Source organism: Mus pahari, chromosome 10, assembly GCF_900095145.1.
Source record: "Mus pahari chromosome 10, PAHARI_EIJ_v1.1, whole genome shotgun sequence".
NCBI classification, from domain to species: Eukaryota; Metazoa; Chordata; class Mammalia; order Rodentia; family Muridae; genus Mus; species Mus pahari.
In genome coordinates this window covers 41,334,147-41,361,777 of record NC_034599.1, presented here as the reverse complement: position 1 = coordinate 41,361,777, position 27,631 = coordinate 41,334,147, and the positions used below count along the sequence as shown (strand labels likewise).

Below are 27,631 nucleotides of genomic sequence, written 5' to 3'. Positions count from 1 at the left end.
CCAAAGCCACACTGCAAAGGCAGATGTCAGAAAGGAGGGTGACTCATCTCTGCAGATGAGCAAGCATGGAGGGCAGGAGGGCGAAGCTTCTAGAAAACCTCCATCAAAGGTCAGGGAGAAGGCGACTGACAAACGGGACCCAAAGGGTGACAGTCACCCACAAAAGCCTGGGCTAAGGCTACAGAGGCAGGCGAGCTCTCAGCTGAAACCTGGAGGGTTATAAGCCTGCCTTGATGCTTCTCGGTCAACAAAATGTGATGGTAGTGCATAGGAGGAAGGAGGGGGGTAACAGAGGTTGGTCAGCTGCAAAAAGGAGGATAGATTTGATGAAGGACCTGTAACCATTCGGTATTGATCTGAAATGAAGCCTCTGTCTGAGAAGAAAGATTCTGACGGGGGCCAGCTGACAGCCTGCCAGTCACTTTCAAGTTGTTCTACCTGCTGGAGAATGGAGGGAGCAGTGTGCCATGATTTTCACGACAGTTTGAAGCTGGACCTAGACAAAATTCTGAATCTTAGAAAACCTTTCCCTTAGCCGGGCGGTGTGGTCCTGCTCGCCTTTAATCCCAGCACTCAGGAGGCAGAGGTAGAGGCAGACTGATTTCTGTGAGTTCAAGGGCAGCCTGGTTTACAGAGTGAGTTCCAGGGCAGCTGGGGCTACACAGAGAAACCCTGTCTCGAAAAACAAACAAAACTACCCCTTCCCCTTAGTTTCTTCTACTTCTGTCCTGTGCTAGACTGCAGGCTGAGCAAGCCTTGGCACAAATGTTCCTGAGACACTCACATGGCTCTTTCCTCTGCCCACGTGTGTCCCAGCTTCTAGAAATCCTCCCTCCCCTGCAGAGCTGGCCTCTCCCTCTTCTAGTGCTGCCACAGCATGTGTGCTGACTATGCACAGCCTACTATGGATAGGAAGCAGCTAAAGAGGTATTCCTGAGGGGACAGTGGTGACAGAGGCCTCTTCGTCCTCCCTCCACACAGATATCATGTAGGAGAAAAGTAAAGAAGAGTCATAGAAAATAACTTCGGAAGGACACTTTCACAATATTTCAACATGGCAACTCGGGGCTGGTGGAGGGGAGGTACCCTCCAGCTCCACTATTTCTTCAGTAGCCATCACAGACACATTCACGGATTGTTGGGGTGGTGATCGACTGGCAGCAGGGTTTGGCTGCCATTGTCAGCTCTGACCCAGAGGCAAATTATAAATCTCCTAAGTCTTAGCTGTGTCACTGGTAAAATGGGGATAACAGGCTGGGTGCAGCTCTGTGTAGAGCTTGCTCACCTAGCATGTGTGAGGCCCTGGGTTTGCCCCAGCGTCACAGTAAGAAGAAAGGATGGAGCGGCACTCGGTGTGTGTGCACTGGAGGCAGGCATGCACGATGCAGGTTCAGTGAGCTGAGTCATCAGAAGCTTTCCACACATGGATGCTCTTCTACAGTGTGTCCATCAAAGGCATCCACCTCTTCCAGAACACACCCAGCAAAAGGCTGCTCAGGTAGTCTGTGATGGCAGTCTCTTGTAACAGTCTTCCCTGGGGAGCTAAAATCTGCCGTGATTTCTACCCAGTCTCTTCCTTATCATACACATAGCTAAGTTGAGTCCGTCCTTCCATCTGACAGGTCTATTCCTTCAGAGTTGTTCCATCCCAACCCCCAATGCTGCTATGTGTCTCTCATTCTACACACAACCTGTTCAGAAAGTTCCACTCTAAATACAACCAGCAGAGAGTTAGTTCAACACGCACATGGAGGGCAGATCTCTGGGCTGGTGACACCACTGGCTGCAGAGGTCAGGACTTAACTGTCATTTTATGCAGCACACTTCCCTTCTCTCTGAGCACATGCTAAGTCCAGCTGAAAGCACCAAGTCTTCACAAAACCTGCCCTGCAGGGCTTGGCCAGCTGTGGATCTGAGTCATGTGCATCGCCTTTAAAGGCAAGAGATATGGGTAACTCCAGGGGGCATGAGGAAGAAAGGCCCAGAGTCCCAGACTCTGTGGCTAAGTCGTTTCACTCCCTCTGTGGTTGTGGTGAGGAGAGTGAAGCAAAAGGCTACAGGGGTCTAGCACTCTGGTTTTGCCATGTAAGCAAAACTCACTCAGGGAAACTCTAATCTTTAGATGAAAATGAAAGCAGCCCCAGGACAGTCTGCAGCATACTTAGTTATCAAGTTCTCTTTCTCTGTCTCACAGACAGACAGACAGACACACAGACACACACAGAGGCAGTCTGTACAAACACAGATGCTCACATCGCCACAGGATGCTGCAGCGGCCACTGTTCATGTCTAGATCTCTCAGTCAGGACAGAGGAGGCAGGGCTGGGGGCTCTGACTCTCAGACCCACAGTTTACACATTTCCTTAGTACTGCTACTGTTTCCACTGCAGCTTTCTGATGACAGCCGGGCAAATCTGGACTCCAGGACCCCGAGGTGTGAGCAGGCATGTCCTGGGTGCTGCCCGCTGACTGCTGTCTATTTTGTAGGTGACTTCCTACCCACCAATCATCTTTCCACATGCTTCACCTCTCCCCCCAAATGGTCCTAGGGTCTGTTTAGGGTTGTTTTTCCTTAGGCACACAGAATTCTAGCAGAACCAAGCTAACACCCCTGCACACTTCAACTACAGCAGACCCTCCCAAGAGTCTTACTCGGAGGGGAATCTTACCTCGGCTGGGCACCTTATTTCTACTGAACGTGGTGGCAGTTGGCTGGTGTCCGTAGGGATGCATCCCCAGCTCCCGGGCCTGACTCACAGTTCCCAGCAAAGGCTCAGGGTCCCCAGGCCCACTGGTACACAAGAGCAGAGGGCTGTTGTGGCAACCTTTGGTCAGTGTGCTTAAGCTCTTGTCTGGGAAGCCCTCCTTGAGTCCCTCACACAAGCAGTCTTCCTCCATACTCTCCGAATGCATTAGTGGTGGCTGATGGGCATAGCCATGGGTGGGGGTGGGCGAGGGACCCTGTGAGATACAATCTTGTGCCCTGATCTGTAGGAGATGCTGGGGGCTGGTATGGTGGCGGTGGTACGAGTCAGCATTTTGATAAGATAAAGCCTGGTGCTCTGTCATATTCTGTCCCCCGAGGCTGGGAGCTAGGCTAACAGCATCCCCTTGGTTCATGTGCCTGAACAATTCATGGTATTCTTGTTGCTGCTGCTGCTGCTGCTGTTGCTGTCGATGCTGTTGCTGCCTTTTGATGAGCTGTGCAAACTCTGTCGGAGGCAGCCGAATGTCCGAGTGGCCGGTGAGTGAATGCCGGGGAGAGAGCAGTCCTTGAAGGATATGGGGAACCTGCTGGTGTCGGGGATAGTCTGGCGGTGTAGGAGACAGCAGGGCCTGCTGTAGTGCTGACGTGGTATAGTGGGGTGGCTGCTGCTGGCCACTGGGAGGGAAAGTGGGGAATTGGTCAAGCGGAGGAACTTTCAGGGCTTGAGTTGGAGGAAACCCCACTCCTGTTGAAGGGCTGTAGCTGCCGGGGGACCCTCGGGACTGGTCCGAAAACAGATGGGGGTGTAAATGCGCCTGGTCGTAGTTGGCAGGGGAGAACCGAGTCATGTTCAAGCTGCAGACACAAAACGGTGTGAGTACTGGGCACTCCAGTAACAACTACACCAGCTCCCCTGGGGACAGCCACTCTCCTTCCTTAGCACGAAGCTCCCATGGTACAGACCTGTGCTGTGGCATGGAGGACTGTGCACACCACCATTATGAATCTCCTTATCTGCTCATCCAAGTTTCTGAAGCACCATAAGGCGCTGGGCATGTAATTATCCCAAAGGCAACATTCTGACCTTAGCTGGCTTCTTGAATAGGGTCTCCATGTGGCCCAGGCTAGCCATACTTGCTATGTTACTGAAGAGGACCTCTAACTCCTGACCCCCCTGCCTCTGCCTCTAGGGCGCTGGGGTTCTGGGGAATGTGCCAGGGACTGAAACCAGGGATCTGGTTTCTTGCCTACCAGAGCTATACACACAGTCTAATCTAGCTGTTCTTAAAAAATAATTGGAGCCAGGCAGTGGTGGCGCACGCCTTTAATCCCAGCACTTGGGAGGCAGAGGCAGGTGGATTTCTGAGTTCGAGGCCAGTCTGGTCTACAGAGCGAGTTCCAGTACAGCCAGGGCTACACAGAGAAACCCTGTCTCGAAAAACCAAAATAAATAAATAAATAAATAAATAAATAAATAAATAAATAAATAAATAAAAAATCTGAGCTGTTTAGAATAATAATCTCTTAGAGACAAAAGAGAAGGAAGACCCCTAGAATAATAAATCAGGGGAATGGACATCTTTCTACGTTCCTCTAACAGACCTTCTTTCCTTCAGGCCATCAGGAAGGCCCTCTGCCATTTTCTCTTATCTCACTAACAATCTGGCACATCAACAAGCTCACCTCAAGCCCACCACGCTGCTTTGACAATGGGTGACACAAGAGCACAAGTAGACTTGTCCCTTCTCACTTACCTGTGAGCCTCTGCACTGTCAGCACTCAGCTGCTTGGACAAGGGCCGGTGCCCATAGCTGAAGGGAGCCATTAGGCTGGTTCTGTGCTGTATCTGAATCTGACTGGCGCTGGGGCTGATGGGGATGCCCCGCCCTGCAGAGCCTGCAGTGGTCCCGGCTATGTTGCTGAGCATGTCAACTGGCTCCTGTAGCTGGATAGTCACTGGCTGTGACTGGCTAGCCTGCTGGAGGCCCAAGCAGGTTAGTGCTACACTGGGAGGCGGGGAACAGTTCTCGGGTTGCTGCTGGAAGATTGCACCATGGGAGGGTAAGCCTTGAAACTGGGAGGGAGATGTAGCACCTGCAGAGAAAGGGACCACAGGGTGACCAAGTGCCCAGGTTACCTGCCAACTAGAGGAGACCCCACAGCAGGTAGCATCTAGAACAGCCTTCTTAGACCTCACTATACAGGACAAGACCAGAAACTGGCAGAAACAGCTCTAACTCACTGGGTCCTACCCACAGAACTAGGACTCAGTCAGTCAGGTGGGCTCCCCGTGCATTTGCATTTCCAATTAATTCCCCCAAGAGCTGGTCTATCACTGGATTTAGGGTAGCAGAGTTTGTATGCAGTGTTTCTTAACCAAGGATACACAGGAATGATCCTGAGAGTTGGTTAAATTGCATATTCTCATGTGGCAGTTCTGGGACAGTACACAAGAGCCAACTCAAGATCGCCTGGAGTAGAAAGAGCACATAGGTAATTCTATGCTGCTCCGCAACGCCAAGGGGACTGGTGAGGACCTGAGTGTGTGCTGGGTCTGAGGAACCGCACCCATCAGTCTTCACACCTAGTACGAGGACTGGAGAGGGCTTTAATAGCTACGTCAATAGTGGCTATCCTGTACTATACTGGGTACTGTCCCAGGTGATTTATAAGTCTGTCTTTCTTTCTTTCTTTCTTTCTTTCTTTCTTTCTTTCTTTCTTTCTTTCTTTCTTTCTTTCTTTCTTTTTAAGATTTATTTATTATAATACATAATAAGTACACTGTAGCTGTCTTCAGACACCAGTAGAGGGCATCAGATCTCATTACGGGTGGTTGTGAGCCACCATGTGGTTGCTGGGATTTGAACTCAGGACCTTCAGAAGAGCAGTCGGTGCTCTTACCCACTGAGCCATCTCACCAGCCCCTAAAAGTATTTCTTAAGTGTTGCTATTATTATAGCTATTGTTGAGAAAGTCAAGGCACTCAGAAGGTAAGGAATTTACCCAAGGTTTCACAGTCAAGAATCGAAATTTAGCGCACACATACCCCCCCACCCCCACCCCATCATCACCACCACCACCTCCTCAAAGCCTAAAAGCAAGGCTTCCCCTGCATGGCACATTATGGATCCACCCCCTCAGCCTCCACTCACCGTGAGACGCGATCATGGCACTGCTGACCGGGGGAGGACTGTTACTTGGCTGCCTGAAGAGATGGTTGCTGGGATGGTTGGGGGGTGGGCTTGAAGGTTGAATCCTTAACCTTAAAAAAGGACAGAACAGGTATATAAGCCTCCTGAGCTGACAGAGCCATCTGCAATTAACATTCAGCCAGACAGTCCATACAGACAGACAGACAGCATGTAGTCTGGGGCAGACATCCACAGTAGCAGGCCACCACAGCTTGCCCACACCTCAGTCTACCAGTCCTTCCCTGCCACCAACGCAGCACTCACTGGCCTGACCTGCGATGGCTGTCAGGCCACTGTGTTCATGGGGCTAAGGAAATAGCATTGCAGGAAGCCCTTCAAACTTTAAACTGGCTTTCCTGTTCTTCTAGAAGACTATCCCAAATGCTCAAGTCAGTCAAGTTTCCCCATGCGTCAGACGAGGGAGCCATGCCGCCCAGCCAGCCAATGATTCAGGAAGGGGCTAAGCGGTTCATTACCTCTGGAGCTGGTGGGTGAGGAGGGCTGGTTGGTTTTCACATGCAGCCTGAAGAGGTGGGGAGGGCTGAGGAGGACAAATAGAATCCTGAAACACAAAAGGGGGGAATGGCGGCACCGTGAGCTACAAAGGTCATCAGAGCTATTCCTGGGAAGAGGCAGAAAGTGCTGTGACTCAGACTGTCGCTTCTGTGCCTCATCAGACACACGTCACCCACAAAGGCGCCTCGCACTCCACACTGCCGAGTTTTTCAGGCAATGCACAGGCCAATGAGCCTGAGAGCAAACTCAAAAAAAAAACCGCATTTGGAGAGAGCAGAGAGGGAGTGAGGGCCTACCTGGATTTGCTGCTGGAGGATCTGATGGTGCTGCTCCTGCTGGTATAGCATGTGCTGCTGCTGGGTCTTCTCCAGGGCTCTCTCGTCCACCTGCCCCCCGTACATCTTCTGCAGCTGCTCACACTCCTGAAGGGAAAGCAGCGGGGACAAATGGGACGCAGCCAAGTCTACCCCATGCTGTGACCTCAGAAGATGCAGATCTGCCCCCATGGACTGATGGGCAGAATGAGCCACGGAAGAACGGTATCCTTGTTGGGCACGCGCACAGCGATCCTCACGCTCCACTCTCTGGGGAGCAGTGGGGAACGCCAAGGACACACTGTGGAATGCCCAGTGTGGAATCAACTAAACACAGAGCACGTGCTACTTGAAGCCCTTGGCTCTTCACAGTGTCTTGGGAGCAGGTTTGCTACCTCTGGGAGCAGTACCAGCTGGAGATTATGATGGGGGTGAGAAAGTCCAGCAATTGGGTCCACTAGGACCCCGTGCCCTGCATGCAAGGGGCCTGCCAAGACTGTGTACTGTTTTCTTGTCCCTGAGAAAAATCAAGCCAGAATGCCTTCCCAATGAACTTCAGGTGGTGGAAACATTTTTTAGTCTCATTATGAGGGAAGCAGGTTTGACCCTAGGGAGGGCAGTATATACTGAAGAATGCACAGTAGAAATCTATCCTGCTTTAAGCTAGAATCCCTCCGTGTGGCTGACACGAAGGGTAAGGAGTTACTGCCCAGGTCCTGGACCCTGCACTGCTACCCCTGCCCCTCCATAGATTACCTGCTGCAACTGCTTGATGCTGCTGCTGTTGCCCAGTTTTTCCAGGTGAGCTTTGAAGGCCTGGATGCTTGTAGCCCCGTCTGAGAACCGGCGCACGGGGGAGAAACGCTCCGTAGGGAGATGCAGGGTATTGGAGTCCTTGTAGGTGGAGCTGAATATATGGGAAGAGTCGGTTAGCAGCCAGGACTCGGGGGTTATGACCAATCACACGGGGACCACGGGTCTACATGAATACAGAGACAGCGGACGCATGAGGAGCCCTGCACATGGCACTCCGTGTCTCTTCCTGAGGTGGCTGTCCCCGAGTGGTCTACAGGCCCTCATCTCCCACCTCACTTACCTCAGGTTGGTCCTACTTCCCAGGCCTGCTGAGGTCCTGGGGTCAACTACATCCGGTTCTTATATAAGCATACTAGAGCAAGGTGCAACTCCACAGTACGGCCAGGACTGGGTGAACCAGAACCTTGGTTTTTATTGTCACTCATTTATTTTCTATTATTGTTACATTGGGGGTGGTGGTGGTGTGTGGTTAATTTTGTGCAAGCTATGGTTTTTAAAACCAGATCCCTACCTGGTATCTTTAGAAACTTAGAATTCACCATTTGACCCCGAGTTACCTCCAGCAGTAATCTATGTATGGCTAGGATGAAACCAAAGTCAGTTCTGTGGTCAAAGGTCTGTCTGGCCTGGAACTCACAGTTCTGTTCTAGAGAAGGGAGGGTGGAGGCTGGGGTGGGGGAAGACAGGGACCTCTGATCCCAGCGCCGAGAGTGCATTCCTCAGGAATGTGGGTGGGCCTCAAGATCCTGCACGTACCTTATAAACACACATGAGGCCTCCTTCCTACTGTGAATGCTATCTCCTCACACGGCAGCACCTGCCCAACTTCCTGCTGACAGAGGGGCCCCCAGTGTTCAGTCAGAACATAGCCATATCTTATGGGGAGAAAGAAGAACCGTTGATCAGGAGCCCTAAGACAGCACCGGGCTGGCTAACACCTACACTTGCTGCCTAACCAGAAAGAGATGTTTATGAGCTGAGATAAGCAGGTTAAAGACTGCAGAGGCAGCGAGCGTCCCCACAGCTAATGGAAAGGGTCAGGGTAGCAGGTCTAAGGCAGAGATGACATCACGATGAGCCAATGGTGAGGGGGTGGGTAACCTTGCCAGTTCGGACTGAAGCAGAGCCAAAACCAAGGAAGCAGGCGAACAAGCAAGTTCAAATACAGTGCAGACAGGGAAGGGCTGAGGAGAAATGAGGACCAGGCAGTGAGGCCAAGAGAGTGCTGATGTCAGGGGAAAAGCCCTTACTCATACGTCATCAAAGCTTCAAGCAGTGGTGAGCTAGTGAAATGCCCATGGAGTCCTACTTGTTTTAGTAACATACAAGACAGATTAATCAGGGTGGGGGATGGATGTCACAGTCCAGACTCTGAGTTCACCAAGGATGCTTGCAGAGGCCTGTTCTGCCTGCACTTCGGACTCTGAATGGAAACCCAGCACCGGTATTATCTCCCCTCACATCGGGCGCCTACACTTTCAGTATTTTCAGGCAATAGATAGGTTTCTGTCACCCAGGGCTGTTCTTCAAGCCATCTTTCTGCACGAAACCATTTCTTTCTCATTATAGCAGGACTATCCCAGGTTCAAGGTATGGCACAGTTCTCCGGACTCTCAGGCTGTGAGGTCGGCCCCAGCTCAGCCTGGCTCAGTCACTTCAGGGGACCGGTTCCGAAGGACCTGACCACTGCAGAGCCACGGGCAGTGTCAAGCGTGTACAACTTTGTTTTCAACAGCAAACACGGTCACCCAGGGCAGCCTCGCATAGGCTGCTATCTCCCTATACTCTTCAAACAGTGATGCGGCACAGCCCCCAACTGGATAGAACCTGTTTTGTGTTAACTTTTAAATCATACACTTCCAGGGGTGTAAATGTTGACCAGCCCCTCTTCGGTCTCCATGGTGGACGTCACCTATTATAACACAAAGAATAGATATATATTCTGTTCTTTTAATCATGTTCCAGAAAATGAAAGGAATCCAGTGACGCAGACAGGCCGCCCGCGTCACATCGCATGTTTTATGGCCTTAGAACACTTCTCTTTTCTTCTGAATTAGCATTAATCTCTTGTGCGTTGTATAGTGACCCCACCGCCCCACAGTACATGATTTCTCATTCAAGCATTCATTTGTTTCCATTTCAAACTGCCTTGGCCCTAGAAACCCAAGTAACACACGTGCACATGGGAACAGGAAGCAGGGCTCTAGGTAGCAAGGCCCCAGCAGTGTCTGCAGGCGCAATGCATGTCCCACGGATGGACGCGGTCCGCAGCCTGCTGTGGTCTTCTTTTAACAAATGTCGGTAGAACAGAGCGTCTGTGAGGAAGGGTGGCTGGACAGTGCTCATCACCATTTTCCCAAGGAGCTCGGAGAAGTACAGCCAGGTAGGTATTCAGTGGACAAAAGGTAAACAAAAGGCCCTGAGGAGGGCCAACAAATCAAACATCAGACGAGGAAGAGGACGAGGAGCCACAAAAGCACCTTCAGGATGAGGGAAAGTTATGAGCTGCCTTGGGGTGGGGCAGCTCGCCAGCCAGCCAGCCAGCCCAGAGGCGCTCTCTGAGGTGACTGACTGCAGCCGCCCAAGGGGTTTCCATCACCGGGGCTGCACCACCACAAGCTTGCATGAGAACCTTCACAGTTTCTTTTGGTTCCTAATAGGACTTTTTCTTTCTAAATTGTTCACGGTCAATTATGAAAGCTTATCTTCCTTCTTCCAGAGTTCCAGCGTGGCACTAATTATGTCCCTGTCTGCTCAGAGTTCACCTGCCTTGGCTGATTACCTGCTGCTCAGCAAGAAGCACAATGAGAACCCTGGATGAAGCCGATCAGAGTGGCTCGTTGCAAGTGTTCCCTCCTATTGGCACACATATATACAGAATTTCCTCAGAACCCAACCGCTTTTGCCTTCTGGAGGAGGCTGCCTTCCACTACCCCACCCTACCCCAAGAAGACTGGAAGAAACAAGATCAAGCAATGGCTGATGACTTGGGAAACATGACCTGGAAGCTAGGGGACAACATCTGAATGGACATGGCTAAGACTGCCGGTCATCAAGGAGTCACAGAGGACAATAAGCTCTCTTGCTGCCAGGCTACTTTTGAATCAGTGAAGTTTCTCTAATCAGGATGGTGAAACTTGGTTTCCCTCTTCAAGGCAATGAATTTTAAATAACAGAGGCCCAGCGAAAGATCTTGCAGTCAGAATAGTCAAAGAATTACTTCCCAAACACAGCACTCAAAAGGATGCAACACTCCTGTTCTACCACGCATCAGGGGTGTGCCTCTGTCTACAGCCAGCCTGCTGCTCTAATGCCACATCAAGTGCCCATTTTCCAAAGGCGATGAACTATTAGCGGTCATGTTTGGGGATGTTGCTACAAAGTCCTCACTTGTAGAGCTGCCTTCTGAAGAGTACCACTCTCTCACAGGTCTACCCGCAGCAGATGCAGGTGATGAGTAGGTGGGCTAAGAAATGAGATGCAAGAGCCTCGGCTGCTCCAGAATCCGAGAGAAAGCTTTTGCCCTGTGCACCGGTTAGGGCTGGGAGCGGAGATGTGAGCTCGGGATGGCAGGTGGCTTCTAGTCAAAGCTAGTCACCATGAGCTGGAGGCTCGTCAGAAGGGTGCCGATCCGATGAGCCTCCGGGATGCTCACACTGCCAAGCGGCTACTCACCGATGCTGGTCAGGTACCAGGTGAGGAGGCCAGACCCGGGATCGGAAAGACTGTTGTCCTAGCTGCCGTTGCAGGTCCGGTGGGATCTCAGCTGTCGGGCTGGTCATGGCCAGTGTGTGCCTTTTGGACCTATTTGCCAAGTACCTGCAACAAGCAGGGAGGACATTTCATAGTAAAAAAAGACAAGAATGTTCCCGCGCAAGAAGCAACAGAAGTTAGTCTGAAGCACTGGGTAGGACAGTGTGGGGTGCCAACAGGGCTCCATGGTAAAGCAACCCCCAACAGGATGGAGGTGAAGTATGTCTAACTGGCCAACAGAAGTTGGCTCACCACTGAGGTGGCTGGTTTTGAGCTTGAGAGTAGCCATTAAGAGAAGAAAGGGAGATCTAGCTCACAAAGGCAGTGGAATCAATTTCCTTTATTCCATTCAATAGAAGAAGTTATCTTTCTACATATTAATTTTTTTCCAAATTTCTAAATTATAAGAAGAAATAGAACCTAAGGCCTATTTCTAAAGGGACAAGTGAGGTATTCAGAAAGAATCAATTTATGTCTCCTGGAGTCAGAGGCCTGTGGTGTCCTTACTACGCCAAAGAAAACAGACGCTTGTTTGAGGACAGCTGAATTCTTCCCTATGTCCTGCGACCAAAACTCAATCACCGGAGAAGGAAAACTGATGTGGCTCCCAGACTTAGAGGATGAAGAAATAAAACCACACGGGATGTTCAGAGCTATTTTCAGGAGGTGAAGAAGAAAGGAGAGGAAACAGAAGAGAATGCCAAGGTCTCTATGAAGCCATTCACTCTAAGGAGCTGGAGACCCTACACAGGTCAGCACCGTAACAAGACCCTGAGCCCTGCCTCTGCTCCAGGTCTCCTCAGCACTTCGCTTGTCTTGGATACAGATAAGAGAAGCAGGATTCCTTTCTGTCCCTTCAAACTGACAGGCACTCTGGCCTTTCAATGTTGGTCTGAAGAAGGTGGGGGCAGAGGAAGTGAACTCTAAGACAAGAAGGTAAAACACAGCTGCACCTTTTCAAGGAGGGGAGGGGGATCCATCACATTCCCTACTTTCTCATTTCTTCACGACACGAGTAGGACCCATTTGCAAATTCATTTTATCAGCAAACCATAGAAGCAAGAGCATCAGACTGAGGCAAAGTCACCAGGTTTGTTTGTTTGTTTCTTCTTCTGTTGACTAGGCCAGCATTACCCCTGACCACTAGTGTTTTCTTTCTGAACAAGACCACCTTCTTTGGTCTTTTCTATAGACCTTCTGGGTGCAGAAAGAGTCCTGAACAACAACCATAAGGCTCTTAGTTCATTCCTGACTACGTTGCCTATGTAAGCTAAAAGTTGTTATCAGACTGTAATTTGTAAGATGCAAACTTGCTTAGAGAAAGCCATCAGTGGTTAATGTCCATTGATAAAAACACCCAAAGTTTCCCCAAGAGCCCATGAAAACCATTTTATTTCAACTTCCCCCAAGGGAAAACATATAATCTTGAAGAACACCTGTATATCTGGGGAAAATACATGCTGGATTCTGGTGAAAACCCCTCCACAGAAAATAAGAAAGAGAACTCCACAAGGGGGCATGCATGGAGCTGAAGAGCATGGCTATTGGAACTGAGGCCATCGGACCGCACAGCACACCTGATGGTCACTGTCGCTCTGTGAATCAGGCATCTCTCAACAAGGTTCTGCAAACAATGGATATTTACAACTGTCCCTGCCCCCCAACCGTCATGTTTGTTTTTTCTTCCCAATATCTCATTGTTGGTACAAGGGGGTGGAGGAGACACACAGCAAACAGTGCAGGAGGTATTCATTCATTCATTCTCCTGGGACGGGCGAGTCCACGCCAGAGGTCCATGCCAGACTAGCTAGGATCACTGTCATCTCAAATCTCCAACTCCTTTTCAGTAAACAGTTCGTGGCAGGGAGGAGCAGGCGTTAGGCCTGAACACTATCAAAGTTGCAATATGAACGCGGGGACAAGGAAGGAGGGAAGGAGGAAGGAGAGAAATCGTTCTTAAGGGTATTGCTGTCACTTAAGGGGCTTCCAATGGCGCTTATAGAAATGAAATTTTCTGGGCAGTCTTCTGTTACTTCCGTGTGGGGAGGAACATGCCATCTGGCTTGAGCAAAGAGACCACACAAGTGTTGAAGCTGCACTGCACCACCTCCCTGGGCAGAGATGACCTTTCGCTGGTTGCAGGGGAGCCTGCCCAAGGACGTTCTGCAAGCACTGCCAGATGCCACATTACCTCTGCACAGCTTCCTGATCTGGCTCCCCATCCGAGCTCTCCTCATCCACAGGGGTAACTGCGGGCACTGCCTGCAGAAAGACAGGAAGGAAAGGCTCAGGGTGGCAGCTTATTCTGTGATGCCCTCCACTCTGGTAACTGGACTGAGGCCAAGGGTCTTGCTAATGTTCTTATTTCAAAGGCTTCCCTGGAACGGGGGCTAGGGAGGATGTTCTTCCATCTTGCTTCCCAGCTCCATCTGGCTCAGGTGCTGTATCTGGGTTTCCTCCCTTATTCACGGGCATGTGCTTGTTCATCTAACACTCGAGGCCTCCTTTAGGACCAGCTGCGCATTCATAGCTACAGTCTTTGCCTTTGTTTAGAGACAAATGAGCAGACAATCATAAGACTGAGCTCTCAAGCCTTCCATGGGAGCTTGGGAAGGAAAGGAGGCACTTTGGAGGAAGCAGCAGCTGGCCTGAGACCTGAGGTGTGCACAGGAGCAAACAGCCAGCAGAGAGCAAAGGGTCATGGGCTGAGAGAAGAGGGAAGGCCTGCAGTGTCCAAGGACCTGGCATGTATCAACTGCCTACCTAGAGTGCCTAGGAACTGACCGTGGCCTCACATTATTGTCAGGGCCAGGGTCTGGATGCTTGAACTCCAGGAAAGCCTCATGGTGATTGAAAGCACATTGGCGCATAACATATAATCAAATAGTTGTAATTCCATGTTTTAAAAATACTCATTATACTCTGAAACATAAACGAAATGAAAAGTACCACACTGAGGTTCCTGGCTCTTCCTTGGATGAAGACAGAAATGCTGTGCATCCTCGATGTGCATGGGCCGGAAAAGAATCATCCATGCCTCAGGCACTATTCAGAAACCATACTTGATGACGGAAAAGGTTTAAAGAACTGGATTCCAGGGCTGGAGAGATGGCTCAGGGCTAAGAGCACACCCTGACCTTGCAGAGGTCCAGAGTTTGACTCCTTGCACTCATACGAGGTGGCTCACAACAACTTGTAAACCAAACTCCAAAGGCTCCCATACCTTTGACCCCTGCCAGCACCTGTACTCTGGTACACTTCTCTCATTAATTAAAAATAAAAATAAATATTTTCTTTATAACTGGGTAATACAAAACAAAAACCAAACAAAAACTTCTTGAAATAATTCCAACTTCTGAAATTTTCACATCCTCTACTTTAGTTCTAAGGGTGTAGTAAACAGTTGGACAGGAAGCAGCTATGGCTGAGGCAGTGGGAAGATGCCGTTATAAATGGCCTTGAATAGCTTACAAACTTATTTTGGGATGGGCAGTAGTGAATCCCTGCAGGATGTTAAGCAGGGGCATGGTGTTACAGGATCTGTGTTTGAAAAAGTGGGGTCTCTTTACTTGCAGGGTGCAAGGGGAAGCCAGTGGTAACCAGGAGACAAGCCAGGTGCCCGCTGGGAGTCACTGTGTTAATCCAGGTGACTGGTGACCACGGCTGAAGAAGGGGGGCAGAGATGGAGAGATGAAAGCTGTTTATTCACAAACATCAGACAACTGATTGACAGAGGGAATAACGAAAATTGTATAAAGTTAAAAAAAGAAATCCATGTACCTAGCTGGTATTAGTGCTAGGGTGGTAACAGTGCTGTCCCTGTCCCTGGGAGAGAAAGACAAGTGTGACATGCTGCATTCACACTGTGAGCACTTGTGAGGTAGCTACTAAACCTATGGTAGAGGTGATCACATATGCAGATGTGTTGAGCTCGAAAGAACATCCTGGGTGCAGGGCCAGATGGTAGCTGATGGGGAGTGGGCAGGCTCATCCAGAGAAGGGAGGGGACGGGCCATGGTGGCTAAGTCAACCCTAAGCAGAAACCTCAGAGGGAACTGACTGGCCGAAGAAAAACCTAGGATAATTATAGAAGACAAAAAAAAAAAAAAGTACTACAAAGAAGGGGGTGGGAGGGGGGAAGGTCAACAATGACTAATAGAGTTGGGACATCCAAAAAGATAAAGATTAAAAATGCCCACTGGATTTATCAACAAGAGCTTGTTAGTGACCTTGGCAGGAATGAGTCCAGTGGACAGAGGAAGTCACCCCACTATCCACAATGCTGATGCTGATCTTTGCCAACCAATGCCAACCTTGCCCATGGAGAGCCTCTGCCACCCATCAGCCATGTCATTCACTTTGGCATCCAACCTGGCATGCTGGTTTTTTAAAGGCTGTGTCTTGCCCTGTAGCTGTGACTGGGACTCACGATGTAGACCAGGTTAGCTGCAAGCCTGCACTGACCCTCCTGCACCTGAGACTACATGGTGTCACAAGGTTTTTTTCCTATTCAGATACTCCATACAGCAGAACTTGGCTTTGATATCATAACCAGCACACCAACAGCTCTGGTGCAGAACTGGTTTCTGAACTGCAGTGTGATTGACAATGTGGCTCATGGGCTCACATACCACTCAGTGACCAAACCTAGGAGAAGTAAAGCACACAGAGCCGGAGTGAGCTCCTATTAATGGAGTGTTTTAAAACATAGCGATCCACAATGGATTGGTGAACAGAAGTCACCAAGTAATGGGATTTCAAGCAATATTCCCCCAAATAGCTCAGAAGGGCTATGGAGATACTATTCAATCTGACAGGACCATGACAAACACAGCAGAAATAAACAGAAACCAATGTGTGAGATTAAACCTTTGCATGTCATCATTATACAAAATGATGTGACTGAGACGCCGACTGGTTAGAGTCATAATGGTGGTGCTGATGACAGGAGAGCTGGTGAGGTGGCTCAGCGTAAGAACTTGCTCCGCAAGCCTGAGGAGCTGCCCACATGAAGGGGGAAGGGGAGAACTGACTCCCTAAAACTGTCTTTTGAGCCCCACGAATGCACTGCAGCACATGTTCACCGCTTGCCAGCTTGTCTTTATAAGATGAAAATTAAAAAGCAGTTCATTCTAGAGAGCACTGCCCATGTGAACTGCGTCTGTTGGGGAACGTCCTCTGAGGTGTCTTTGTGTGGCCCACTGTGGAAGAGGAGGCAGGTCAGAGACAACACACAGAATGTCATATTAGAGGGGACTGTGGGTATTTCAGCCAAGTCCAGCCCCTTTATCACAGACTTATCAAAAACCACTGAGAAAGCCAGGCTGGGCTGCTACTCACTGGTGTCATGGTGACAAGTGGGGACGGTCCCCGTGGGCGCTTGAGCAGCTGCTGGGCATGCAGTTGGATGTTGGCGCCTCCATCTGAGGCTCTCCGGCCAAGGGGCCCCATTCCGTTCAGTAGCTGTAGTGTAGGCGGCTGTAACAGAGACTGTTCCTGCCAGGAGAGTGGGCAGATACAGTGGTGAGATGGGAAAACACGGAGTAAACAGCCCACCCTCATCTACTACAGTTAGAGGATCTGCCGGGGTGAGGGGGACTGGAGCTATCAGCACAGCAGTTTACAGAAGGGAATGTCCTTCCCTAAGGAAACTCTCCAGCACTGGAACAGACCTGTCAAAGCCTACCAAGGGAAGACCAAGTTTGTCTCTTGTGGGCAGGTCCTTTCCACAGCCTCGTACCTTGTACTCAAGTTGCCCAGTTGGCTGCAGACTCTGCATGGGCAACAGGTTGTGCATGAAGTTCATGTTAGGGGCCACCTGTAGGAATGGACCCTGTGGGTTTAGTCCAGGAAAGCCAGGCAGCAGCTTCTGCATATCTTCCATAACTTCCGTGCTAACGAGGAACAGGAAGAGAGAAGTGTGGTTACTCAGAGTGCTTAAGGCTGAGCCAATGCTAGCATTGCAACTAGTAGTCAACACTACCACCACAACTAGTACAGCACTCAATACTACCACCACAACTAGTACAGCAGTCAATACTACCACCACAACTAGTACAGCACTCAATACTACCACCACAACTAGTACAGCACTCAATACTACCACCATAACTAGTACAGCAGTCAATACTACCACCACAACTAGTACAGCAGTCAATACTACCACCACAACTAGTATCGTAAAAAATGTTACACACACACACACACACACACACACACAATCTTTTTTGGAGGTGGGTAGGAGGGTCTTTTGAGATAGGGTTTCTCTTTGTGTCCTTCCTTGGCTGTCATGGAACTTGCTCTATAGACCAGGCTGGCTTTAAACTCATAGACCCACCTGCCTCTGTCTACTGGGATTAAAGGTACTGAGTACTGGGATTAAAGGTGTGTGCCACTGCCTGACTTTTTCTATCTTCTCATATGTGTATACATGTGTGTGCAGATGTAGTCTATGTGTGTACAATGGTAAACGTGTGTGGCTGTCCCAACATATGTCTATGCATGAGTATGGAGGCCAGAGGTAGGGAGCCTTCCTCTCCCAGGCTCTCCGGGACTTGTCAGGCTGTCTGTGAGCTTGCTGCATTGACCTGTCTCAGGCTGCCACAGCTGGCTTTCTATGAACCCTAAGGGTCTGAACTGGGGTCCCTATGCTGGCAGAAGCAGCACCTTCTGGACTTTACTCTTCTCCGAATTTCTGTTTCTGTCGAAGACACTAAGCAAAGCAGAAGTCTGTCTCCTGTGTGGAATTTCACTCTGAGTTATTGGGGAGTCTCCTTCATTGATCCCTTTTGAAAGCCAATAGGAGACACACAGGCTGGCACAACTCCAGCCCAGGCTCTCAAAGCCTGGAGGGGAACAGCAAGTTTCTAGAGAGCACAGGGCAGCCGCTAAGACAATGACTGCCTGAAGTAGCAACTGATTCACCAGGGAAAGAATTCGGTTACTACTGTCCATGCTGACAGGACAGATAAGAACTGGATGTTCGGGACTGTCATGCTCAGCAGACTTTAAATCAGAGATTTTTCCACTAATCACGATTTAGGACTCCACCCCTCCTCGGCAGTGACACTTTCTGTGGAACCCAAATGTTCTTTCAATTGCTTGTTTGATCATATCGAGAACAGGCACGTAAAACAAGCAAGCCAGCAGGCATGGGCGTGTCTTCTGGGGATCCGCTCAGAAGACAGACCTAAGAAAGCCAGCTCTGCCCTGAGCTGGACTCTCAGGGGAAGGCTTGCTATAACCCCCTCTCTTTCCTGCTCAGTGAGGAAACCAGTCAACAATAATGGCTGTTGTTCGTGCTGACAGGTCTCCACTGCAGAGTAGAAATGGAGTGAGTTGGTCCTTAGTCCACTTCCCCAACATGAGGACCTCAAGGAACACTTTGGGAAATGTGTTTTGGGATTCCTGTTCATTTTGAGACAGAGCAAGATACTGAATCCTGAATCTTGCTTGTGTCAGGCAAGTGCCTCTAACTGTCCACATGTATAAACGATGCCACATCACCTGTCTCCTCTTTCTAGAAGAGTCCCAATATAGAACATGAGTTAGATAGCATCTCTAAAAGCTATTAAAGTTGGCGGTTTTATTTACTTATTTTTTGAGACAGGGTCTCTCTCTATGTCCTTGAACTCAATATACAGACCACTCTGGCCTTGAACTCAAGAGTTCCTCCTGCCTCTGCCTCCTAAGTGCTGAGATGAAAGGCTTTCACTATTACACTTTGTTAAATGTGACTGAATACTACAGAATACTTCTGATGACTTAGACTAGAAGAACTCCAGCTGTCAACAAAGATGTTATCGCACTCTCCTCACATGGCCCAATGGCTGCTAAGAGGCACCTTATATAGGGAGACTAACTAGTCAGATTTGCCACGGCCTAGTGTGGTCTCTCAGGAAACGTGCCACAGGAGGCACTCACCCTGGCAGGACCTTTTGACTTAGGGCTGGGCAGGATGCTGACCAGGTACTTACCGTGGGTCAGCCACTCCCACCGTGTGCCTCCTCATTGACAAATAGCGAACCAAGGCTTCTGGTGAAGGCTCTTCACCCTCATCGCTGTCCAAGTTCACGGCCCCATCAGGCTAAGGTGGAGGGAAACACAGTTGATCAGAAGTAAATCAGAAGGAAGGAAAGGAATTGTGGCTGTGGGAAGAGACATGGTTCCAGTCGACAGTGATCAGATGTGGCTACTTACCTCTACAATTTGGTTCTCTGGGTTGATCAGCTGAACTTGAGGGACGCTAAGGTTCATAGCAGCACCTGTCTGCTCCGCCTAGAAAGCAGCACACACATACTGGCACAGAGAGCTGAGACACTAGAGGAAATGACAGCTTTCCAAAGTCGTTTCCCCCCCTTACCCCTTTCTCTAAGACATGCTTTTGCTATGTAACCCAGGCTAGCCTTGAACTCATCCCTCTGCCTCAGATTCCCAATGGCTAGGATTATATTCAAAGCAGTCTTGATTGCCAAAGTCTTGTTCTTCTACTCTCAGGCAACGTAGCAAGGAAGCATTCTTTAGGGAGAATGGTATCTCACAATGATTTGCTACTTCTTAGAACAAAATTAAGAAGATAACTATGTCTGCCATGCAACTTTCTCTCAAAGAAAGACTCAGATTTTGATGGTCTTCTGACAACAGAGAGATGGATGAATACGAATCTCTCCTGACCAGAAGCTGAGGAGCAGGGGCTAACCCTTACCCTGGTATAACCTCTTCTCACCTAGGTCTCAGAGACATTGCCCACCTGGAGATTGACTGGTGCCTGGAAAGCCATGGCTTGGGGCATGCTGGGAAGTGCTCCGGGACGCAGAGTTTTGTGTTTCTTGTGTCGATCACACAGCAGGCTGTAGATGGCACTATAGTGGTCATAGGCATCCGACCTTAATGACTACCAAAAGAGAAAGGGAGAGCGAGACCCAGAGGTGGCGCCTCACTGACACACCAGACACCACCAGCACAACACAAAGCAGCTCCTTCCTTCTCTCTCAGGCCCAGGAGGAGGGAAAGGGAGGAAGGCAGGAACCCCCACGAGCTCAGGAAGGGACGATGCAGGAAAGGCAGGCGAGAGGAAGGGCTGCTTATCTTACTGCTCTGCACGTCTTCTTAGGTACCTGAAGTGTGCGCTCCTTGTCCAGCCCCATGTCTTCCATGGCCAAGAGGACATCATCGTTGAGAGGGTCCGACTGCCTTTCCTCCTTCAGTTGCTGGCATTCCGCTATTAACTGTAATATGGAAAGAGGCAAGCTGTCAAACCCCAGTTAACTACATCAACACGGCATGGGATACATATTGACAAAGCTGTTCTATGCCCCATTGCTGCAGATTCTCTGGGTCTCATACAAAGTCTAAGCAAGACAGCTCTGGCAATCAGCTATGAGCTGACAAAACCCTGAGCTTCTTCCTGAGCGCCTGGGGTACGAGAATCATCATAATGGGATGCAGCAGTATGTGACAGAAGCTGTTGAAAATGAGCACACTCAGACAAGAGAGGCACTCTGGTGGCAGTGACCTGCAGAACTGGGAGTATGCTGTCTCTGAAGTCAAAAGCAAACTATGATTTTGTGACCCATGGTAATGCCCAGTATCCCTGCCTCCACAGCCTAGCTGGGTCCTGCGGCTCCCTGTGAATTCACCTGCCACTGGTTTTAGCCAGCAGCTGACTCCTGCTACTCATCTCTGTAAGTCCTGGGCAGATTACACTCACTGCAGAAGAGAAGGAGTTAATCAGGAGTTCCCTGAGGCAAGGGTCCGGCTTACCCTGTCAAAGTTGGGGTCTGCATCTCCGAGCTTCATCCATTTGTGCCTGCAGATCTGCTCCATTGAGAGGCGCTTATTTGGATCTAACACCAGCATGTGGCGGATCAAGTGCTCACACTCTGCAACAGACAAACAGCTGTCCTCAGTCCTGAGGTGTGCGTGTGTTTGTGTGTGTGCGCAAGCTCTTACCTACTGTAAGAGCAGTAGGTAGAGTTTCAGGCTCCCTGGTTTTAGTTGTTTCTCTTCTGCCTTCGACTTACACTCCAGGTTATCCTGGAGAGAGAACAGGAGTTCCAAATCAGAAGCCTATATTCTGGTTTCAAAGCCACCTACTTTAAAACAGTTCTCATGTGTAAAATGGGAGCTCTGATGACCATGCTGGAGCAACAGTTACAGGAAAGGCAGCAGACAGTGATGAGACCGCATTGCTCACGTATTCTTCACAGCGCTTTACAACTGCTACCTCAGTCCCACCACCATCCTAAGAGCGGCATGCGAGCATCCTTCCCACTTTAGAAATGGCCCAGATTCAGCACAGAGGCCACAGTCAGATCCAAACCAATAGTCTGGATGTCTACCTGGGTGTGTGCATGTGTGTCAGGACCATTTGTCTATGTGAACAAGGATGTAGGTCAGAGGTAATGCTAAGATGGCTTCCTCAATTGTTTCCACTATATATTTTTGAGACAGTGACTCACAAAAGCCTGAAGCTCACCAGCTCCACTATCTGAGTTGACCCGTGAACCTGAGATCTCCGCATCCTGACCCTCAGTGTTGGGATTTCAGCTGTGTACCACCATGTCTACTTTTGCATGGGTGCTAGGAATCCAAACACAGCAATGTAATCAATTTACCCCAAGAATCATCTCTCCAACCCCTGACCTAGTGCCATTAACCACAATCCTACAGAGCCAAAAGGGTCCATCCCAAGCCGTCACTGCTTGCTGGGACAGCCAGAAAAGGCTCCCAAGTGGGCTTCCCGCTTCTGTTCTCGCTCCAGTTACAGTCTTACTTATTCTCCACTGGCATTTGCCTCCATGCTCAGTCCCCTAGTTGGAATGGAAACTCCACTTCCTCGGAGTCCCTTCTCATGGAGGGCTCCCTGTCGTGCAGGGAGGAGTTTACCTGTCACTTCTTCAGAAACTCATCTCTGACCTCTCACATGAGAACAGGCTCGGTTACTCCTCACTGTGTCATGTGACTTTTCTTTACATGAATTATTTAAGGACTCCTCTTGTTTGTATTTGTACTTGCTGACATAATCTCTGCAACAATGCAAGGCATGTGTCTTTTTTACTGTCATATGCAATATGGAATATCCAATACCAAAAATGATTATTATATCTAATGGAAACTGAATATATGAATATTTATTGAATATTCATCTTAACCAAATAAGACTGTATTGTGAAAATGCTTTTTATTTCACTTAGTCTTCATAACAATCCTAGAGTAGGTATTATAAAGATGCCCATTTATAAATGGACAAACAAGACTTTGATATGTTAATACATTCAGCTACCATAAGTATATGCTCTTGACTGTCCTATAATGCACCATCAGGTGGATATACATTCTTTTCATCTATTTTTTTTCTCCAGAACAAATTTAATTCTGCAATTTCTACACCACTTATAGTAACATCACTATCATGAAATATATACTCAGAGTCATTTAAAAGAATTACTCTTAATTTTTAATGTAAAAATCCAAAACAAATGCTAAATAAAAATATTGATTTGTTTTTACTTTATGAGTAAAGGTATATTCAAGTACAGTTCCTATCTCAAAGACTATGGTATCTCCATTCTAAAATTATGTCTATAGTAGGAAGGGTAGACCCAGCAGTGAAGCATCTATGACATACATGTCTGTCATCATGAACGAAAGAAAGAAAGAAAGAAAGAAAGAAAGAAAGAAAGAAAGAAAGAAAGAAAGAAAGAAAGGGAGGAAGGGAGGGAAGAAGGAAGGAAGGAAGGAAGGAAGGAAGGAAGGAAGGAAGGAAGGAAGGAAGGAAGAAAGAAAAGTTGTTCTTAATTCACAAAGTTGAGTGCACAGAGGCCTGGGTAAGCTTTTGAAGTTGTGATATTATTGTTCAAGCCTCTAGATGGCAGTCCACTCTTTTTCTTTGGTCTTTCTGCACAAAATTTTGTGTAAGACATTTGGGGGCCAAGGCCAAATAATGTCTGTAATAGGCTTGCTTTAAAACAAAGAGTTCCTCTTCTAGGCAATTTCTTTAAACAACAAACAAATAAAATAACCTGTCATAATAAGTCGCAACGCGAACCTCAACTCCAGGTTTCTGAAACTTCTCAGTCATCCTTAACAGATTTTATCCTAAGAGACCCTGAAAGTCTCACCACACACAAAAAAGGAATTCACAAGGAATTATGAAATTATGTACACAAACTTGCATTAATCTTTGATTGTTCAAGGAGCCAAAGAGTTTCCATAGATTTCCCAGATTAGGGACCTCTGCTTTGTATTGGTGGAACAAGGGCAAGTGCAGATCCTAGCTGTCACATGGAGCAGAAACTGGCAGGCAATCAGAAGTTAACACATTTCATCTGCTGCAGAGGGTGAAACATGGCTGAACTCAGCATCAAGCCACATTTTCTCAGTATCATATAGCTCATAAAATTGAATTCTGGAGAGCTCTGAACACGTTATTCTACACAAAATATGGAAAAGATGTGAAAATGAAGGCAACGACTGTCCTCAAACCTAACCACAGGACACTCAAGTGAGCAGTGGGAGAATAGCGCACAGCAAAGGGGGACCTGTCAGCTCTTCAGGAGGCCGGAACAAAGTGGCTCCTCACTGTCCCTTCCCAGAGGGAACACAGCCTTTGCTGCTAAGACCCTGGGCTGCGGATACAGCAGAGCTGCTCTTCTGCTCACACAGGAGAAGCAGCCTCCGCCCCCACTTGGCGTTGCTTTTATCTGTTTTCCACACACTAATCCAAGCGGTCTCTTCACCAACATCACCGTGGGCCTGGGGAACACAATCCTCCTATGGAGTACTAACCAGAGCATGCGCAGTGTGGGGCCTGTCGAGCTGACAGACATTGACTTGGAGCAACGGATTTCCTTCCGGATGGAATGAAGACTGTCAGTAACTTTATCTGAGATGGCAAAATTCTCTTTGAGGAGAATTTTTTCAAGGAAGCTGAAGGTGTTTGGCCTTGAGAGGGATTCTAAACAATCATCTGAAGGGTGTGTGTGTGTGTGTGTGTGTGTGTGTGTGTGTGTGTAAACTCTCTATAGTCATTAAAGATAGAGTTCACTAAAGATTCACTTAATTCCATGACAGAAGAATAAGTGTAATAATTTAAGAATTTGAGGCTGATTTACCACGGAGAAAGGCAGATGTGGGCAGGAAGGGGTGTTCTGGGCTATCCTCCAAGTGTCTGGGGGATGGTCCACACACAAGGCTGGGGAGAGAGTCTGTTGTGTAAAGATCCGAATGTGGAGTGATTTGGAAGTCATAATTCAATGAAGGAAAGGGCTCTGACCAGTGTGGATGGGAGGTAGATGAGTGAGCGATCTGAGGAGCTGAGGGACGGTGAGTGCTATGTGCAGGCAAGGTCACACCGAGGTCACAGCTACTTATTTTACAAATCACTATTCTGGATAACAAGGGGACATAAGGAACTCCTTGGTCACCTACCCCCAATTCTCAAAACTCTGTGACAGTGATAAAGGAATGGTCTGTGTACGTTGTAATAATCTCATTTTCACTAGACATGCGTCACATAGTAGTCTTCAGGATGTCACTGAAGGACTCACAGACATGTTTGAAGAAGAATGGGAGGCTTCAAAGACAGCAAGTGTATCTTTCAGATCATCATCAATGTCCAAACATGAATCAGGTCCTCCCAAGTGGCAGGTGCAGGAACATAGCATTAGTGACTGATAAGCCTGGCTGACAACCGTAACAACGTCCTCAGAAGTGAGCTGTGGTGGTGTATTCCTAGAACCTCAGTACTTGGGAGCCCAGACAGGAGGATCATCAAGGCCAAGTGCATGCTGAATATTGTTCCCAAACCAAAATCAACAGACTTGGAGAACAATGGCTCGTGCCTGTTCACTTGGAGGCTGACTACCACAGGTTCAAGGCCAGCCTGGGTTATATGACTACTGCAGGGAGTCCAAGACAAACTAAGTTACAGAGTGAGACTGTCTCCAAAAAAAACAAACCCAAAACCAAAACTGAAGACAGAAAATACCTAAGGAGTCACAACAGAACAGTCATTCCCACACTGCAAGCTGGAGTTGCCAGAAAAAAAACATCATTTTACTAGAGATTTAGGTGTGCTGCTGTATGGGGTCAAAACCAGAAAGAGGGAAATGAAATGTCAGTAGAATGATTCCTTCGGAGACATACCTGCCGATATTACGGTGAGGCAGGCATAGTACTAAGTCCTGTAATCAGTCAACCTATACAGGACACCTATTATAATCTACATTTTATAAGAAATTGAAACTGAGATGTTAAGAAATTAGGCAAATACTAAACAGTAGAGTCTGTTCATTTTTATTGTTGTTCTTGCTTTGTTTTTGAGATAAGCCAGACTCAGGCTAATCCTGAACTCATGGTCCTCCTGCCTCAGTCTTCTAAGCATTTGGATTTCTGGGGTGGTTTATCTTATTATTATTGTGTGTCCACACACACATGCATGCATACATGCCCTATGTGTAGAGGTCAGAAGCTAACTTTGTGAATTCGATTCTCATCTACCTTTAAGGGAGGATGGTTTGGTTAGTGGTCCAGGAAACAAACTTGGGTTAGCAGGCTTGTGTGGCTAGGGCCTTTATCCATTGAACTACCTCACCAGCCCTCCTAGAAAATTCTTAATCTAATACTACCTTTAAAAATACATTATTAGGGGACTGGTGAGATGGCTCAGTGGGTAAGAGCACCCGACTGCTCTTCCAAAGGTCCAGAGTTCAAATCCCAGCAACCACATGGTGGCTCATAACCGTGTGTAACAAGATCTGACTCCCTCTTCTGGAGTGTCTGAAGACAGCTACAGTGTACTTACATATAATAAATAAATAAATCTAAAAAAAAAATACATTATTAGGGGCTGGAGATATGGCTCAGAGGTTAAGAGCACTGACTGCTCTTCCAAAGGTCCTGAGTTCAAATCCCAGCAACCACATGGTGGCTCACAACTATAATGAGATCTGATGCCCTCTTCTGGTGTGTCTGAAGACAGCTACAGTGTACTTATGTATAATAATAAATAAATCTTAAAAAAAAATAAAAATAAAAATACATTATTAGAAGCTGGACGTGGTGGGACACCCCTTTAATCTCAGCATTCGGAAGGCAAAGGCAGGTAGATCTCTGAGGTCAAGGCCAGTCTGGTCTACAGAGTGAGTTCCAGGACAGTTTGGGCTACACAGAAGCCTTGCCTCAACAAACAAACAATCAATCAATCACCGTTTTTGGTGTTTGAGGTAGCACCCAGCGTAGCTTTAGAAAAAAAAAAATCAAAACAATCCTCTTACCCAGCTGATGACGAGCTGTATGAGTTCCAAAGGCTGCTGCACTAGTCACCTACAAGCAGGTCCCAAATGGAGCAGGAAAGGTTGTGGTCAGAACTACTAATGAGATGACATGGACCGTGAGGTGGGCTGACAGCGAGTATGTGCAAGGTTGGGAGCAGGAGAGCATGGAAAGGTGTGTGTGTGAGTGTGTGTGTGTGTACACGCGCGCGTGCACCCGTGTTCACCTGCTAATGATTTCAGCGACAAGGATGAATGGTCCTACTGAAGACTGAGCTCTGGTGATTGTGGGGGATGGATGAGACAGGCGTTGCAAATCAAGAAACCATACAAGGAGAACTGAGCTTCTTGGAACTGCATGCCAGCATCTCTGGGCTGACCCCATGAAGGAAAGCCTGCCATCATAAAGCTCTGCTCTTGGGTCTGCGGCAGAGGAACAGTCTTAAAGAAACGACGAGGCAGGTCCCTGCACACGCACAGCTTCTTTGAGCTGGTGGAAAGAGAAGCCATCTGTTTGCCAGAGGGCATTGTAAGATTATAAGAAACAATTACCCAGAAACCCATGTTTCCTCTAAGTGTGTACAAGAAGGTGTTTGGTCTAGTTTCTCTTAGTCTTTCCAGTCAACAAGACATATGCTCAATACATATGTTTAAATACATATGGGATTCTCAAGTGTTCAGCACCAAAGTCTCTATTTTGGACAATTTTAGCATGCTTCCCATCAATGTTTACTCCTTAGTTATAGATTGCTTTTATAGCAATCCAAAATTCAGACAGCTCTACTTTTCTAAATCTCAAAATCCAAAATGGGAACAAAAATTAACTGGCAGTCCAATCTCTAAAACATCCCTTTCTGTGGATAATGAACAACTTTCAGAACTTCAGTTAAACTGCGTGTCAGAATCTGGATTCGAGCTGGCACACTGCTGTCAGCTTCTGTTACTCACAGCTCTGTCCAGGTCAGGGATCAAAACAGGAGAGCTGATTCCGCAGACACCAGGACGGAGAGGGGGCACACAGAGCCTCGTGGCTCCGCAGACACCAGGACGGAGAGGGGG

At 48.3% G+C, this 27,631-nt stretch overlaps 1 protein-coding gene across 2 annotated transcripts in view; it reads right to left on the bottom strand.

Annotated features, from left to right (window-relative positions):
- Positions 1-27,631, bottom strand: part of Sik3 (SIK family kinase 3) — a 212,254-nt gene that overhangs the window by 9,391 nt on the left and 175,232 nt on the right. The window contains exons 7-21 of one of the 2 annotated variants that reach the window (XM_021208114.1): positions 21,060-21,178; positions 20,414-20,524; positions 20,047-20,190; positions 19,497-19,574; positions 19,274-19,383; positions 17,038-17,191; positions 16,638-16,793; positions 13,489-13,559; positions 11,220-11,363; positions 7,485-7,635; positions 6,711-6,836; positions 6,375-6,460; positions 5,860-5,969; positions 4,462-4,801; positions 2,670-3,562 (exon numbers count right to left, since the gene is read on the bottom strand). In XM_021208114.1, the coding sequence (XP_021063773.1) occupies positions 2,670-3,562; positions 4,462-4,801; positions 5,860-5,969; positions 6,375-6,460; positions 6,711-6,836; positions 7,485-7,635; positions 11,220-11,363; positions 13,489-13,559; positions 16,638-16,793; positions 17,038-17,191; positions 19,274-19,383; positions 19,497-19,574; positions 20,047-20,190; positions 20,414-20,524; positions 21,060-21,178 (2,793 nt within the window). The remainder of the gene's footprint in view (positions 1-2,669; positions 3,563-4,461; positions 4,802-5,859; positions 5,970-6,374; positions 6,461-6,710; positions 6,837-7,484; positions 7,636-11,219; positions 11,364-13,488; positions 13,560-16,637; positions 16,794-17,037; positions 17,192-19,273; positions 19,384-19,496; positions 19,575-20,046; positions 20,191-20,413; positions 20,525-21,059; positions 21,179-27,631) is intronic. The other variant, XM_029543055.1, reaches the window with a different exon arrangement.